The sequence below is a fragment of the Notamacropus eugenii genome, chromosome 1 (assembly GCF_028372415.1).
Source record: "Notamacropus eugenii isolate mMacEug1 chromosome 1, mMacEug1.pri_v2, whole genome shotgun sequence".
Classification (NCBI taxonomy): domain Eukaryota; kingdom Metazoa; phylum Chordata; class Mammalia; order Diprotodontia; family Macropodidae; genus Notamacropus; species Notamacropus eugenii.
In genome coordinates this window covers 677049356-677066808 of record NC_092872.1, presented here as the reverse complement: position 1 = coordinate 677066808, position 17453 = coordinate 677049356, and the positions used below count along the sequence as shown (strand labels likewise).

Below are 17453 nucleotides of genomic sequence, written 5' to 3'. Positions count from 1 at the left end.
CTGGGTAATTTTACATACACTATCAAGATTGATGGCCTAGCCCTCCTCTGGCAGCTTGCAAATGTTTGACTGGATCGGAAATGGCATTCAGGCATGATTAAAGATTCAGTTGGCCTTCCCAGAAATTCGGGATCCTTTGTATCCATCATCCAAATTCACTGTCTTTGTTATAGGTTAAAGATATTTGACCTCAGCTCTAGTGATTAGCAACCTCGTGCAAATGACAAGCCGGATAATTTTCTTTAAAAAACAAAACATTAAAACCGATGTTTGTGGGAGAGCCCATAACTCTTATCATTATTTATATGCTAACTATTTTTATTTTTTTATCACAATGGATCAGCAAGCAGTGGTGATGACTGACAAGCCTGTTGTTTGAGGAAATTTCTAACAAAGTTGTTAACATTAATTCTTTTCTATAGGACTTTCATCTTTTCAGAATCCCCAACTGACATGCCACAAACTGCTTAGCATTGAAAGTCGTTCATCAGTGATTAAAGTGCTCTGCTTTATTTTTTTTTTAGTGATTTTTTTTTTTATCAGTTTAGGAATGGTTTTTCTTTTATCGGCAGCATGGAATTTTTTTCCTAATGAGATGCCCGTTCTGTCTTATGCTGATGATATGTGAACCAGAAAGTTGATGAGCAAAAAAATTAAAGCTTGTTATTGAATGTCATAATGTCAGATTGTATAAAGTTGTTGATCAGAAGATGCTACAAATGTGGCCAAAGGAACATCTGTAGAGAAACTGAACCAATGGTACATTGAATACCAAGTGGCCATTTCTTTCCTAAAGTTGCCAAATGCAATCTGAAGGAGAAGACCGTTCCCTTTAGTGGTATTTGCAAATTATGGCAAATTGTGACCCTGTGCCAGCTGAATACAGATAATCCTGGGGTAGAGAAGTCCTTTGCTCTCAGATGACAGTATCCTATGTTTTCCTACCAAAAAAAAAAAGCCTCTTGTGAGGTAATTAAATTTACATTTCATGCCAGACAAGTAGTGTAATGATCCAACCAGCCAATCCAATCCAATGAAACATTTTAGAGTTGAGGGTTGCAATATGGCTGCCAAATGCCGGTTGACATGAATGAATGTTGAATGTTGTTGATGTCAGATGATGAGGACAAAATGCTTCCCAACCACCTTCTTCTGGGATCAGTGTGAAGACACATTTTCCTAGGAAAAGGCAGCCTCAACCATGAGCCACAATCTTCTTACAGACTGTTTTGTACAGCAAAGTGATGCCTGGAAAACAACTTCATCCGGAGGAAAAAAAATGCCTCACTCCACTTTCCTCTTCTCACATTCCTAGGACCAACCTCAGCTTTGACTCAGCATCTATGCAGATGTGATACACCACTGTCAAGTCGAATGCTAGTGTGGATATTTTTTTTGGTCCTCTGGATTGTCTTGGACTTCAGGATAAATCCCTACCCTCTTAGCTTCATAAGAGAATACAGGCCAGGTCATTCAACTTCTTTTAGGATGGGTTCACAGTTGCAAAGTATAAGTGTAAAACTGAGGCAAATATTCAAAAAATCTAGGGAAAACTGATTTTTCAGATCATTGAAGCCCAAGGTATTATTGATGTGTTATGTTAGCTGGAGAACTGGCTTAATTCTGCCCTTTCCTTCATTGATACAGCTTTTGCCTCAGTTCCCCTTCTTGTCAAGTAGACCTAATGATTCTCAGGGAAAGATGGAGAAATATCATGAACACTTTGAAGAAAGCGGCCATCACAGTGTTAATATTTTAAGGAATAGTTGATGACTAGTCCATTAAACATATTATTACAAGAGGGAGAAAGAGTAACATTTCCTGGACACACTGAAATGGGACTGGCAAAGGCTGTGTCTATATACACATACACACACTCCAATTTGAAAGAGAAACAGATCAGGTTAGTCAAACAACTGTTCGGTTTTTTTTTTTCCCTTAGAGGGAAGGACTCTCCTCTAAGCAAAGACAATGGTTAATTCTATTGGTTATTTATTGAATGCAAATGAATTCAAGCAGCCAATCCTCTGTCCCTAACGGTAACCTACAATTTGGCTGAATTTGACCATTTTGTTTTCAGATTGGTTTGTGCAGGTTCTACATGTACAAGGCCACCCACCCTGAAACCAGTGAAACATAATTTCACCATATGGAGTTCCCCTCCATGAAACTCCAGCCTTCCAAGTGACTATGGGTTGTTGAAACCACAGGGAGCCAATCACATTGAACAAACACCAGGCTCTCATTGCCACATGACTCTCCCCTGATCTACAATCAGCTTGGTAATGTGCCATGACTGTAACTCTCTGGGGACAGACAAGGCTGTAGAGGTGGTTGGTTGGTGGTGCAGAAGGTGGGGGAGGAAGCAGTGATGTCATCAGGGACAGCAAGAGATGGCTCTTTTCACCACATCTTCCTAATGTTCCATTGGCGTCTTTCTCTCCCGTTATCTTCTGTGTCTTTCTTGGCAACCTGTGTATTCCGATTGCTATCAGCTTATAATTAGTTACCTCGACAAGGCCTATGATGCACATAAATACTCATAAGATGCCAGATAAATTGTATTGGTTTTAAATTAGAGCGGTGCGTACTGTCTCTCTATGAGCTCTAGCTTATTATTTTTAATTATCGCTGGTGAAGCATAGTGATTTCTTTGCCCTCTTTACAGTTCGTCTGATGGCATTCTGTTAGACCCCACAAAGTACTACCACATCAACTGCACTCCCCCTTCCCCAATATGTACACATGTGTGCACATGCATCATCAAAACTGAGATTGGCTAAGCAGGAGATTTCCATCATGGGAAGGAATCCCAATGGGAAGGGATCAGTTCTATTCCTGAAGAAGAGGGAGGGGACAAAATTACCCTGCCTTTTCTATGTATTTATCTAAATGCAACATTTCTTTGGGATTTATAAAATGATTCCAAAGGACAAGGAGAAATTTAAATCTCTGAAAATCCAGAATTATTTCACTGTCTGTATAAGTGCACGTGTGGGGTGTACGTGTGTGTGTGTGTGAGTGTGCGTGAATGGTGACATTAACCTCTGTCACACCATAGGAAGCCAAAGATATATGGAGCTCTGGTTAGGCCCCAAAAGTATTCCACATGTTAGGCTTTAATTGAAGTGCCTAGGTTAATTCTGAAAGAAGGTTTTAGAAAAACCAACTGTCACATTACATTCTTAGCTAGATCAGTAGGATGTAGAAATTAAAAGTATGTTTCTGCTTGTAAAAATAACACTCTTTCCTCCTCTTTTCACTTAGAAGACCATGCCTTCTTCCATACACCTGTTGGTTTTTCATATTTCAGTGTTTCCCTTGGCTTCCGGTTTTGTGTTTGTTTATTTTATTTTATTTTTTGACTCGTTGTCAGTGAAAGTTCTTAAATTTCTTTTCCCCCCAGGTTAGTCCCATCTTTCAGAGCCTTGTGCTTAGAATCCATCACAGAAGCCTATGGAAATGTGGCTGTCCTTTGAGTAAGATAGGAACCTGAGGAGGCCAAGATCATGTTTGCTAATTCCTACTCTCTGTTTGAATTTCAGCAACAAGGAGCGGCTACCACCGTGTACTGTGCAGTGGCCCCAGAGCTGGAGGGCCTAGGAGGAATGTATTTCAACAATTGCTGTCGCTGCTTGCCTTCAGCAGAGGCCCAGAATGAAGTGACGGCGAGGGCCTTGTGGGAGCTCAGTGAGAGGCTGATCCAAGAACGAGTTGGCAGGCAGACCAGCTGATGGGGAGGGGACCTCCTGTAAGGATCAAAACACACCAAGCGTATGTGTGTGTACGAGAAAACTGCCAACTCTGGAACCTTTCCAAGCTTATCATCTAGAGGGTTTCCATATACCTTGGTTACAGATTAGCTAGTGTTAAACAAAATAATAGCAGTCACAACGTAGTGAAAAATGTTAAGTACTAATGGGAAGCAGGGAATTCTATAGGTTAAAGGGACAATATCTCTTTCCAGGGCTTACTTTTCCTTTTCCTTAGGATTGTAGCCTTTGCAAAGTAGAGCCCTCAATGAAATGTGGGGCATCTTTTGTGTTACTTTAAAAGTACAAGTCAACTTTTTCATTGATTTCGTTGGCTAAGTCTCCTGCAAATCACCAACATACAATCCCCCTCCTCTCCTTCCCCAGCCCCTTTGGGGAAGGAAATATCTTTGAGAATTGATCTTGATCAGGAAATATCTGCTTCATGCAACCTGACCAAATTTGAGCAGGCTTGGAAATAGAACGGAAGGAGAATCTCAGGTCCCCTTCCCCTCCACCCCCTTTACTCTGAACAACAAATGCCTCGGTGATAGTTAGGAAATATGTGGTGCTGAACTAGCAAATATATACACAGAAAGCAGTGGTCATTTCCTCCCCTGCTGATTAAATATTGAAGAGTATTTTGAGATAGCAAAAAAAGTACATCGCACACTATTCCCTAAAAGGCTTAGTTTAGGATCAGGAAAGCAGATCCCAGGTCTTTAAGAATACAGAAAGGTTGTTAGGGAGTTGACTCTCTGTGGAGACTTCTAAGGAGGATCTCTCTGAGGTTCAGTCGCTCAGTTCTCCTGATGCCAGATCCTGCTTACATCTGTCTCTGTCCTCTCATCTTTATGCTTTAATAAAAGAACATGCTCGAATATTGTCCCCTGTAGAGAACATTTGCACTGTTCCTTTAAATGTATCAGTTTCTCTTTTAAAAAAAAAACCAAGGAAAAATAAATAGCTTCTTGTAGATGCTGTGAAAAGAGGGTTCTTGCGTCTTCACTGAGTTGAGTTGTGTTTTTTGTTTTGTTTTTTTGTGCTTTGTGGCTATTTTCTTGCCTGAAAGTTGTCTCACGCCATCAGCATCCCAGCATCACATCTTCTGAAAACAAGATAAAGACAGGAAGACGGTTAATTGTGCTTTCACATTTCTTGGGTGTCATTTATGGCAAATGAGCTATTTGCTAAGGGTTCTCCTTCCCCTCCCCACTCCCCCCACCCCCTGTCATTGGAAACTACCTGGGCCTAGGAGGATGTGTGTGTGTGTGTGTGTGTATCAAAGGGCCATGCTCCCCTCTCCAGTGCCCCCTGGGTTCTGTGTATCTCTGAAGAGAAGTTAAAAAAAAAAGGTAATCAGCTTGGGAGCTCCCTGGATGGAGAGGATGGTTCAGGGTCCAGAGGAGTGAAGCAGATACACAGACTGTGGGGCTCAATTTAAAGCACCAAAGGGGGCCCTGGAATTCTTGGCCTTTGCGGGCTTCAGATAAGACCCTCCTGTAGCTGACTTCTCTCTGACATGGATACCTTCTCGGGGGCCCATGCCCATAGCCTTTACTTGTTTTCACTCCTCTTTGGGAAATGTACTGTTCTCTAAATCATGAGTGACCTATAGATAGAGTGGTAAATGAATTTGTAGACATGGCTAAATTGTTTAAATGAGAAATAGCTGAGCATCTCATCAACCTAGAGCAGGATTTGTTCACCAACATTTCTCATGTTTCTATTTCGTTTATAAAATTTACAAAGTGTTATCCTTATAACAACCTTGTGAGATCAGTCTTGAATGTGTTATAATCTCCATTGAAGGAGAGCTGAGAAAAATTGAGGTCCAGACAGGGCCAATGGCTTGCCTAGGATCACATAGTTAATACACCGTTGGAACTGGCATTTAAAGCCAGAATCTAATTCCCCCATTCCTTAGACTACACTATATTTCCTTCCCCCTGAACTTGACTACCTGCTTGGGCTTCAAAGGCCTTACATATGCCTTTCAGATAGTTTTGCTAAATTTCATTTGTCCTCCAGTATTTGCATTGTCCCCATCCATACTCTTCAGTATGTCCTTCTCCCTATCCCTTCCTTTGCTTACTGCCTTACTATGTGTGTCTTTAGACAAGTTACTTAACTTCTATGAGCCTTAGTTTCTTCATCTGTAAAATTAGAAAACTGAGCCAGATGGTCTCTGAGGTCCTTTCTAGTTGTCTGTCTATAATCTTTTGATCCATCCTTCCTGCAGGTCCCTATCTTAAAATCAGCTTGTACAAAACTGAACATTTTACCTCTTTTCCTAATCCCTCCCTCCTTCCTATCTTCCTCATTATTGTAAAGGCCAACACCATCCTCCCAGTCCCCCAGGCTTGAAACCTAAAAGTCATCCGGAGTTCCTTAGCATTTCTCCACACCCTACCCCTGCCATATCCAAGCTGTTGTCAAACCTGTCAACTTCACATTTGCAGCATCTCTTAAATACATCCACTTCTCTCCTCTGGTATTGCCACTACTGTGGTACAGGCCCTCATCACTTTACATCTTCATTATTGCAACAGCTTGCTGGTGGGTTGCCTGATTCAAGTCTCTCTCTACTCCAATCCATCCTCCATTCAGCCACCAAAGTTATTTTCCTAAAGTGCAGATCTGAGCAGGTCACCCTTCCCCTCAATCAATAAACTCCTGTGGTTCCCAGTCTCCTCCAGGATCAAATACAAAATCTTCTGTCATTCAAAGACCTTCATATACTAACCTCCTTCTATCTTTCCAGTCCCCTTACACCTTACTCCTGACATAGGCCCTTCTAGTCAGTGGCATTGGCCACCTCCTTTATGTTCCATGATCCCTACGTTCCATCTCTTGCCTCTGGGCATTTTCTCTGTCTGTCCCCCCATACTCTTCATCTATAATGCTTTGCTTCTACATCTCCATCTACTGACTTCCATATGGAAGTCCCTGGCTTCCTAGAAGTCTCAATTAAAATTCCATCTTCTACATGAAACATCTCTAAACCACTTAATTCTAATGTCATTCTCTGTTATTTACTTCCTATTCCTCTTGTATACATACATACATACATACATACACATATATGAGAGAGAGAGAGAGCTTGTTTATATTTGTTGTCTTGTTATTTCCTCTATTAGATTATGAATGCCCTAATTTTAAGGGCTGTCTTTTGCCACTTTTTGCATCCCTAGTACTTAGCATAATGCTTGGAACATAGTAGGTATGTTATTGTTATTGAATGGTATTGAATATCAACTCTTGACTGTCTCCCTAGGCATAGAGAATGTCACTATGAACCAAACATAATGAATCATAGAATGTCAGAACTTGGAGGGACCTGAGGGCTCATCTACTCTAACGCCCTCATTTTATAAATGAGGAATTTAAGGCCCAGAGATCACATTGTACATCCTTGGTAAAGACAAGACTAAAATCCAGTTCTGCTGACTCCCGGACACTTTTCTCTATAATTCAGCTACCTGGAATTAATACCCAGGGTCCAGGTGACTGAAAACAAGCTAAATGGGATGAGAAGTGCAGACCCAGACTCTGAGTTTCCCTGGGATCCACCTGGATTTTCACCCAGCCCAGGTGCCTGGGCCAACTCTCCTTTTTAGTATGGGCTAACAGAGATTGTTCAGGCTAAATACAACCAATCAGTAGGAAACAGCAGCTCACACCACCCCTCACCATGACTGAAGGTTGTGGCTTGTGGTTTCACTCTGCAAAATGGGGTTATTGGTGGTTTTGTGTTGAACTTTACTGAAGTAGGCCCAGCTGCTTCCATTAAAGGTTATGAGTAGGCCAGAAACTTTGGTGTGGAAAGGAGCCCAGTAGATACTTTTATCCTCTCTGGGGAATAGCACTTTATAGAAAAAGGAATATATTTCAAATGCATTTATCAATTCTGTCCGGCTACTTCTGTATACACACACTCGTTGCTTTGAATTCAGTGTTTTGAGTTTTTTTTTACATCAATAAAATTAGGATTTTCTGCTTTACATATCACCAAATAACCAATGTGGCTGAATGTCTCTGTTATAGCCTGTAACTAATTTTATATTGAATCCATGAGAAGTTGTGTCTACTTGTTATTGTTATGGTATTTTGCTATACCATCCATTTCCTGTCCCCTAACCATGACCATCCCCCAAAGCTCCATCCTAAACTTTCTCTACATTCTTTCTCTTGTTGATCTCATCTGTTCAATGGAATAAAAAATCTCTGCACAGATGATTCTCCAATCTATGTATTCAAATGCAATCTCTCTCCCGCACATCCTGCATTTCAGAAAGCATACTAGATGTCTCTGCCTGGCATCTCAAAACCAATATATTCAAGATAATGCATCCTATTTTCCATCTCCCCCCCACCTTGAGTTCTGCCTCAAATTTTCTCCTGTTGGAAATTTACATAAGTTGCAATGAGGATTTGCATAGGTGGGACTATGTGTCACTGAAATCCCCTCCAACTCTCAAGTTCTGTGATTCTATGAATGGCACAGACCTTCTCCATCACTTAAGTCTGTAGCTTCAATTATCCTTGAATCTTTCCTCTCCCTTATCTCCATTTCTGATCAGTAGTGAAATCTTAGTGATTCTGCTTTGACAGCATCTCCTGCTTCCTTTCTGTAAACTCACCTAACCACCACTTTAGTTCAGGACCTCACCTAGACTCTCACCTAGATTAGTGTAATAGCCTCTCTCTCCAATACATCCTTCATATAGAGATCAAAATAAGTTTCCCAAGGCACATGTATGATCATATCACTTTCCTCATTAAAAAAAATCACTGGTCCTTTATGGTCTCTAGGATAATTGAATTCAAGAGTATTCTAGGACAATTGAATTTATTATGTGATGAACATGTGCCTAATGCTGTGGTTGGTACTGAGAACACAAAGACAAAAATGAAAAAGTCTCTGCCATCAAAGTGCTTACATGGTAATGGATAAAAAGAGAAATCCCCTCAGTCTGACCTTCAAAGCATTTCATGAAAGTATCCCAAACTATCTTCTCAGCCTTCTTTTATAGAACTCCCCTTCAAGCAGATCTACATTTCAGCCAAACTGGCCTATAAGTTGTTCTCCATCCATTATCCATATTCCATGGTGGTTGATTATATCCAGTGCCCCTATACCTAGAATCCCTTTCCTTCCCATCTAGGCCTTGCATGATCTTTATCATCCTTCAAGGTTCAGCCTAGCTGCCACCTTTTCTTGGAACCCTTCCTCAATTGTCCTCACCATGTATTTATTCACCCACATACATGTAACATTCCCCATCTTTCTTGATCCTAAGTGGAATTCAAACTCCTTGAAGGGAAGGAGTGGTTGTTTTCTAATCTTTGTAGCTCTAGTATTGACCACAGTCCTTTGTGGTGCCATGGATAGAATCATAGAACTTGGGGATTGGAAGGGACCTTAGTAGCCAGCTAGTCTAACTCATACACAAAGGCATTTGAAACAGGTTTATTTAATTACTACTCTTTCTCTGCAGTAATGATGATTGATGATGACTTGCATTCCTAAACCACTCTCCAATTTACAAAGTACATTTCTTGCAACTATGAGAAGCACGTAGCAAAAGTGTTATTATCTCCCTGAAGCTTCAAGAGGTGATGTCCCTTGAACTCAGGCCTTCTGATTAGTTCTTTTTCTGATGTGGCAGGATGTAAGCCCATCAAGAATCAGGATCATCACCTTTAATTTTGTCCTAGGCCCTTATTATGGTCTACATGTACTGGATATTCACAGACACCTGACCCTGGGAGTATTAGAACTAAAAAAACAAAACAAAACTCAGAACCCAGAACCCAGAATGTCATTTCTAGAAGGGGTCTTGGACTAGAGGATATCAATTGTAAGAGCTGGATGGAAACTTTGAATGCAGAGGTTTAGGGACTTTAGAGATCACCTAGTTTTATCATTAAAGAAATTGAGGTCTAGAGAAGGATCCTAGCTCACAGGAGCAGGGACCTAGACTTTGAAGGGATTTCAGAACCCTTCCTGCCTTATAGATGAGAAAACTGAGACCCACTGAGGTAAGGTAACTTACCCAAAGCCACAGAATTAGTGACAGAATCAGAATTTGAACCCAAATCTCCTGACTCCCAGCGCAGGGAAATTTCTGTACCAGAATGTCAAAAAGATTGCCCTATGTACTAAAAAATATAGGAAATCAGTTCAGCTATGAGTTTTGATTGAGGACAGGCTACCCAACTGAGGTTCTTCTCGTTACAGCGACAGACTGTATTATCTCAGAGACACAGGAACAGTGTTGCTGATTGACACCCAGACCAATGACATGGTCAGCCTAATTGGCTGGCTGGGAGTCTGGGATCTGAACCTCCTCTCTGCAGAAATACTGCCTCCCTCTGTGAACACATGCCTCAGCGCTCACAAAGATTGTCTTGCTTCTGAATGCATCTGTTTGCCATGTTGTCCATCTCTGGCATGAGGATGTCAAAGGCCTTTTAATCTTGCTGACAGCTGGGCCTTAATGAGATGCCTCTGATCACCCTGGGAGGCAGCTCCAGTTCTCACCATGAGGAGGCTCCTTCCTATTTATTGTTTGCTCAGCACCTGACCTTTGATTCTGGAGGACAGGACAAATTAGAGCTGCAAAGGTCTCTATAGAGCATTTTTTCCAACTCTAATTCATAAAGGGGGAAACTGAGGCTCAGAGAGGAGAAAGGACTTGTCTGAGCTCACCCAGACAGTACAGGGTAGAATTGGCATTCAAGTCCCAGACCTCAGACTCCATAGCCAGTGATCTCTCCACTCCACCACTGAGTTGGTATTTCCATTTTTTACCAGAAGACCAGTCTTGTTTGCTGTGCAAAAATTGTTATCTAACCAAAAATTTTCCTTGCACATTAGAATTAATTATATGTTCCAGATTTCTCTCATCAAAATAGAAAAATATTTTATGTTTTTGGTGTTATAGACCTCTTTGGCAATCTGGTGAAGTCTATGGACCTTTTCTTAGAAAAAAAATGGTTTTATATGATTGAAAAAAATGCTTAATTTCAGTTAGAAGGTGGTGAAAATAAAGATATAATGTTTTTCCCATCCAAAGTTCCAGACTCTGAAATCTATCCACAACCTCCAAAGGAGGTGTTTCATATATTTGGTGTCATGGACCCCGTTAGTAGTCTGGTCAAGTCCGTGGATCCCCTTCTCAGAAAAAATGTTTTTAAGTTATTCAAGGAATGCTAGTTAGAATAGAAGTTAGCAAAAATAAAGATATAATATTTTCCCCCACCTATTCAAATCTGTGTATCCAAAACCCCAAGATGTTCATGGACCCCAGGTTAAAAACTCCCTAACCAAAAATTAAAGCATTTAAAAAAAATCTGAAAGGATGATGTCAGGAGAAGAAAAAAGACTTTATAAGGAAAAAGCTTTATAATTTTAGCAAATATCCAACTTGGTATTGCTAGCACCTAATGGTATTAAATAATCACATTCTAGTCTCAGTCACACCAAGAAGAAATGAAATTCCTCCCTTGGACATTTGGGTCAGTGTATGGAGGTTTGCTTGCCTTGGTCTTTAGAGGCAGGGAAAAATCTTTGAGGTTTCCCTTAAAAGATAAATGAAGGAAAAAGCATATATGAAGGACTTCCTGTTGGCCAAGCACTATGTTAAGTACCAAGGTTACAAATATTAATAAAATAGGGACTGTCCCTGTCCTGAAGGATCTTATATTCTAACAGGGAAAGACAACACACATAGGGGAGAAATGACCAGGAAAGGGAGTTTTGTTCTGGGGAAATGAAAGCAAAACTATAGTATTTTAATTACGTCAAAACACTTTCCTCCTGACAACCTTGCAAGGTACAGGTACAAATAATATTATCCCCATTTTATAGATGAGGAGTTGAGAAGGAAAGTGATTTGTCCATGAGCCAACATGCAAAAAACTATGTACATATGTAAGATATGTAAAAAGTAGATGGTCCTTTCAGAAGGGAACCAATGGGGTGAGGGCAGGGGATAGGAAAGCTCATGTGGTGCTATGTAATTGATAAAATACTTCATATACAACGTATCATTTGATGTTGAAAGAACACCAAACTGGGAGTTTCAATTTCTGATTTCCCAATTCTGTTGTTGGTAGTGTGACCAGTAAAGGCAAGTTATTTCTACTCTCTCTATCTCAGTTTACTTATTATTATAACAGGGTTACTAATACCCTGGGGTTGTTGTAAGTACCTTGTAAGCCTTAAAGTTCTATTTAAAAAAATTAATTTAATTCTATTAAAAAAAGTTTTAAAACTCTATGCCAAAGCTAGTTATTATTATCTGTAATGATAATGAAACTGAGCAAATCACTCCCCACTCTAAGTCTCAGTTCTCTCATCTGTAAAATGGAGTGAATAACATGTTTACCAACTACCCCAAAGGAAAAAGCCTGGTGAATTGCGTAAACTATTGAGATAGGAGATGTCACAAAAGTCTGGCTGAGAATAGACACTGGAAAGATTTTATTTGTCATTGTTTACTCCTCTATCTACCTTTCAACACCTGCCATGGAGGTAGCTACAGAGGGAAAGCACAGAACTAAGAAATTGAAGTAGAAATGGATCTGAGATCTCATTCTTCTTAGGTTATAGAGGAAGAAATGAAAGCTTGAAGGAATGTCCCAACAGTGGAGAAGAGCAAATGAACTGACTTTCATTTTTTAAAAAAGGTTAGTTTTTGAAAACTACAGGCCAGGGAACTTGACTTCAGTTCCTGGAAGAAAAATAAACAGCTAGAACAAATGATTAAAGGAATGACTTGTGAGCTTTTAGAAAAGGGAACTTTGATTACCCCAAGTCAGCTTTCTAAAAGACAGGTCATGTAAGACTAACTTCATTTCCTTTTTTCCAAGATTACAAGAATATTTGATTTAGGAAATGTATTAGGCATACTTCAGAATCAGATTTCAGGAAAACATTTGACAAAGTCTTCCATGTAATTTTTGTGGAGATGCATATATGAAGTGAGGGGATATTTAAGGACCTCAGTCATAACAGCTTGAAATCAGATTAGAGAGAGGTCTCTAGTGGAGTGCCCTTGGGATCTGTGCTTTGCCCTTTTCGAGTTGACAACTTTATCAATGCTTTGTAACGTGGCATAGATGCCATGCTTATCAAGTTTTCAGATGATGCCCAGCAGGGAGAACTGTATGAGGTATTAGATTACAGAATTTAAATCCAAAAAGATCTCAAGAGGCTAGAAAAAGAGACCAAATCTCACAACGTGAAATTGCAGAAAAACAGATATAAAGTTATACATTTGACATTTAACAGCATGCCACCACCACCACCGACAACCAACCGCAGATGTATAAGATTGGGGATACATGGCTATGCAAGAGTTCCTGGAGGGCAAAAAAAGACCCAGAGGTTCTAGCAGAATGTAAACTCAATATGAGTCAAGTGTGTGTGTGTGTGTGTGTGTGTGTGTATATAACAGCAGCAGAAAGCTTAATGCTACCCTAAACTACATTAAGAGATATAAAATGTTTGGAATGGAATCCATGGTGGTCCTGCTCTTGTCTGTCAGCCTCAGGAGTACCAGGCTCAGATCTAGGCACCTTTGAGGAAGGTGACTGATGGATTTGCCGGCAGGCATGCTGGGGAAAGCTCAGCTCAGGCTCCCCCTTCTACAAGTCAGTTTCTCCTGGTCCCTCTTAGTTTTAATGCTCTGTCCCTTTCCAAATTATCATGGATGTAGTAGAATGTGGGCTCCTCTAAGTTAGGGACTGGTTTGTTTTGTCTGTATCCCAACCATTTAGTATAGTGCCTTGCGCATCCTATAGTTCATCCTTGCTTGTTGAATAAATAAATGGCGGAAGGACTTGAGATCAATGAGGATTGACTGAAGGAACCAGGGGAGAAAGACAAAGACAAAGACAACTTTCAGGGATCTGAAAGTCCATTATGTGGAGCCTTATTCTGCTTGGTCTCAGAACTATGAACAATGGGTAAAAGTTATGGAGAGGCAGGTTTTGGTGACTTGGTGTAAGGAATAACTGACTTCCAACAATTAGCCTTGTAGGAGTGGAATGAGTAGCCACAGAAGACAAGAGGTTACTCCTTATCTGAAGTATTTAAGAAATGCTTGGATGACCTATTGTGGCAGGAGAAGGGATTTTTGTTCAGGGATGGGGTGGACTAGATTGGCTTCTGAGATCCCTCCAATGCAATGGAAGATTCTATGGGGAAGTTTTGCAGGGCACTAGAACAACTGAGAACCCCTTTTACTCCCTCCCTCCCCAGTCCATTAACAGAGCAGAAGGAATATGCATGGGGGCAATTTATTTTATAGGATTTTAGGTTTAGAAAGCACCTTCAAGATCATCTAACCTAATACTTCTATCTTACAAATGAGCAAACTAAGTCTCAGAGAGGAGAAAGGATTTGCCCAAAGTCATACCAAGGGTAAATATCAGCCAGGATTGAAACTGCCTTCTGAGTTTAAATGCAAGGTTCATTTCCATTCTGCCTCTTTCTTCGTCTGCCAAGTGAGAAACGCCAAGTCTATAGGGCAGGGGAAGAGGGCAGTCATTGTAAGGAAACTTTATAAAGCTTCTATAGGCTCCTTGGGCCACTTTAGGGACAAAACTTAACCTTTTATAGTTTGAACTTTGCCCATTCAGGAGCAGACTTCACATTTATAACTGCATTTCTATGAAACGGAGCATTCTCTATACCATTGTTTCTCCTAATGGTAAGTTTCCAACAGACTGATTAAGTTAGATGGGGGCATGCCTGGATTGCCTTACCCACCTACACGATAGTCATCCCTTTAAGAGGCATGAAAAACCCTTCCCTGATCACATATGCCTAACCATAGCTGGAGTCAATATTTTAAAAATTGAAATGCCTCCCTAAAAAATTAGAACACGAGTCCTTGTATAATTGTAATTCCACTAGCTGTAGTTAATGTTAACTAGACTTCTAGAAAAAGTGCTCTGTGTGCTGACCCAAGTCCTTACCTGCCTTTACAGCCATTAGTGTTTTTAAGCTTGACTTGGGGGAAATTACTGTCAGTGGTTATAGTTACAAAATACTTCAAAAAGGAATAATGGCTCTTAACAGTTTCTTTGTGGTTTAACAGAAGAAGATCTAGATTTGAAGTTAGACGATTCAGAGCCAAATCCCAGTTCTGCAGCTGGATGACTTTGGGCAAGTTACTTATCCTCTTGGGGTTCTGTTGCCCCATCTGTAAAATGGGAGGGTTAGGGTCGATGCCCTCTAAGATCCCTTTCACCTCTAATTCTATGATCCTATGTACTCTGTAAGAAAATTAATATAGGGATAATTATCTTCATTTCATAAATGAGGTCAATAGAACCAAGTAGAGAGATTAAGTGAATGGCTCAGGGTCACACAGAAGTGTCAGATATTCTGATTCTAAGTGTCAGAATAACAACTAATGTTAATTAATTGTTCTTATATATAATAACTAGATATCATATATAATATTGCCTTCCATCACCAATCTCCATTTCCTAGACAATACTCCCCTATGTGTATCCTCTCCCCTACTAGGATAGAACCTTCTCAAGAGGATGGATCATCTTTGTGCTTGTTTCTGTATTCCTAGCACCTAGCTTGGCACACGGTAAATGCCTAATCAATGCTTCTTCCTTCATTCACTTTAAAATCCCTTCCAGCTCTTAATCTATAACTTCTGACAACTCCCATTTCCATAATGATTTAAGGTTTACAAAGCACTTTTTTCACAACAGTCCTATGGGGTAGGTAGAATAAGTATTATGTTCATGTTACAGATAAAGAAACTAAGACCAAGGTCAAGCAGCTACTAAAAGGAGAGCTCACATTCAAACTGAAGGAACTGTCTCCTTCGGTATGGGCACCCTCACCACCAACACAAATGCCATGTGCCATGCCTTGGGAGATGACTTTTATAAACTGCTTCATTCCACTGCTCTGGGTGGCTCTGCAGACTAAGCTAGGCTGGTGTCTGGACCATGGACACATGGCCCATTGTTGAACTTGTCCTTGGACTCTTTTCAGCTTGTTTGGACCTTCTACAGCTTATATTCTGGTGGAATAAACTTCAAGAGGTCATGGTCACCAAAAAGACATCAGAAAAGGATCACGACTTCAGTCTTGGGCATCACCTTGTCCAACCCCTTCATTTGGTTCAGAATTTTTATATAACTTGCCCAACATCACCCAGAAAGAAAGTAGAAAATGAGTTGAAACATTAAAGCAGATGAATTAATTTGAAAGCATTTTGAATTTGATCAAACTTCTTTGGGTATGGCACAATTAATAACAGATTCTTCTCTCCCCACCAAAACAAACCCAACTACTTTGCAGTCTAAATTCAGCCAACTTCACGCCCCCTGAAAAAAAACCCAACAGTCCATGTGTTTGTGTGTGTTATCTTAGCCATAAAAATACACCCTATGGATCTTTCCTAGGCTCGTATACTTTATCATCCAAGTGGAATTGTCCACTGACAAATTAAATGTAATGGAAAGAAAAATGACCTGGGACTCAAGAGATTTGGATTTTAGTTGTGCTGTTAACTGAGCCTCAGTTTCCTAGTCCACAAAGTGATGACATTAGGTGAGATGATCTCTATGGCTTCTTATGACTCTAAGTCCTATGTTAAGCTAAGGGAACCTCACGACTTTACCATAATGTGTTGGATGAGGGTGGAAATGGGAGACTGGACTAGTGACTTCATCAACTGCAGAAAATGCTCAGATGGGGAAATTCTCTCTATCAGTATAAATCAACACCTTCTCTGCAATTTAGGGAAAGGGGAAAGTAAGCATTAATTAAACGCCATGCTAAGCACTTGACAAACATCCTCTCATTTTGATCATCACAACAACCTCATTTTACTGTTGAGAAAATTGAGGAAAAGGTTAAGTGACCTGCTTAGGGTCATGCAGCTAGTGAGTGTCTGAGATCAGATTTTAATTTAAGTCTTCCTGATTCCATGCCATCTAGCTGCCTCTAAGAGTGTTAAAGGTTACCCTATGCATTGAGAGGTTAAGTTGAGTGACTTGGCTAGATCATGTAACCAGGATGGTCAGAAACTGAATCTGAACCTAGATTTTTCTGGTCCCAAAGGTAGCTTTCTTGTCATCATGTTTGGTAGCTTTGACCATCCTGTGTTCTATGTTCTAACATCCTTCCCAGATCTGACAGTCTGTATATTCAAAGGTCTTTTCTAGCTCTGACATTCTATGAATTTCATGAAATGATTTCCCCAGCCAGTCCAATACACTTATCCTACCTAACCTGTTTATCATCATCTTGATTGATATCATGTAAGTGAGGAAGTCTAGACAGAGCTTCCTTGTCTGCTCCAGGTCTAGATAGCAATGATTTGATCTGTTGGAGAAACCCCCCTCCCTCACCCTCTGCCATACTGAGTATGCTACATTGAGGCTGCTCTAAATTTTAAAGAATTTAGTGGCATAATTTCCAAAGCAATAGTCCAAAAGTCCCTGACTGTGCTTACAACTTCCAAGGCTGATTTCATCTTTAGATATGAACATTCCTACCAATACAAAGCACAGGGTTGAAAACTGGGGACTGAATGCAGTGGAAGAAACATAGCTAAGAAATCTTTGGTTCCTGGTTCAGGTCTGATGGGCTCAGCAGTGAGAGAGGAGGAAGTTTGCTCTGGAAACTGGGGTAACATAGGAGAATGGTTT

The 17453-nt window shown here is 40.3% G+C and overlaps 2 protein-coding genes across 2 annotated transcripts in view; one reads left to right on the top strand and one right to left on the bottom strand.

Annotated features, from left to right (window-relative positions):
- WWOX (WW domain containing oxidoreductase) overlaps nt 1–4741 on the top strand; it is a 1243673-nt gene extending 1238932 nt beyond the window's left edge. The window contains exon 9 of the mRNA XM_072636411.1: nt 3546–4741. Within this exon, the coding sequence (XP_072492512.1) occupies nt 3546–3734 (189 nt within the window). The 3' untranslated portion in view covers nt 3735–4741. The remainder of the gene's footprint in view (nt 1–3545) is intronic.
- The window catches only part of MAF (MAF bZIP transcription factor), a 489475-nt gene continuing 475666 nt past the window's right edge, over nt 3645–17453 (bottom strand). Inside the window, exon 3 of the mRNA XM_072636388.1 lies at nt 3645–4860. The gene's annotated coding sequence lies outside the window, so the exon portion shown is untranslated. The remainder of the gene's footprint in view (nt 4861–17453) is intronic.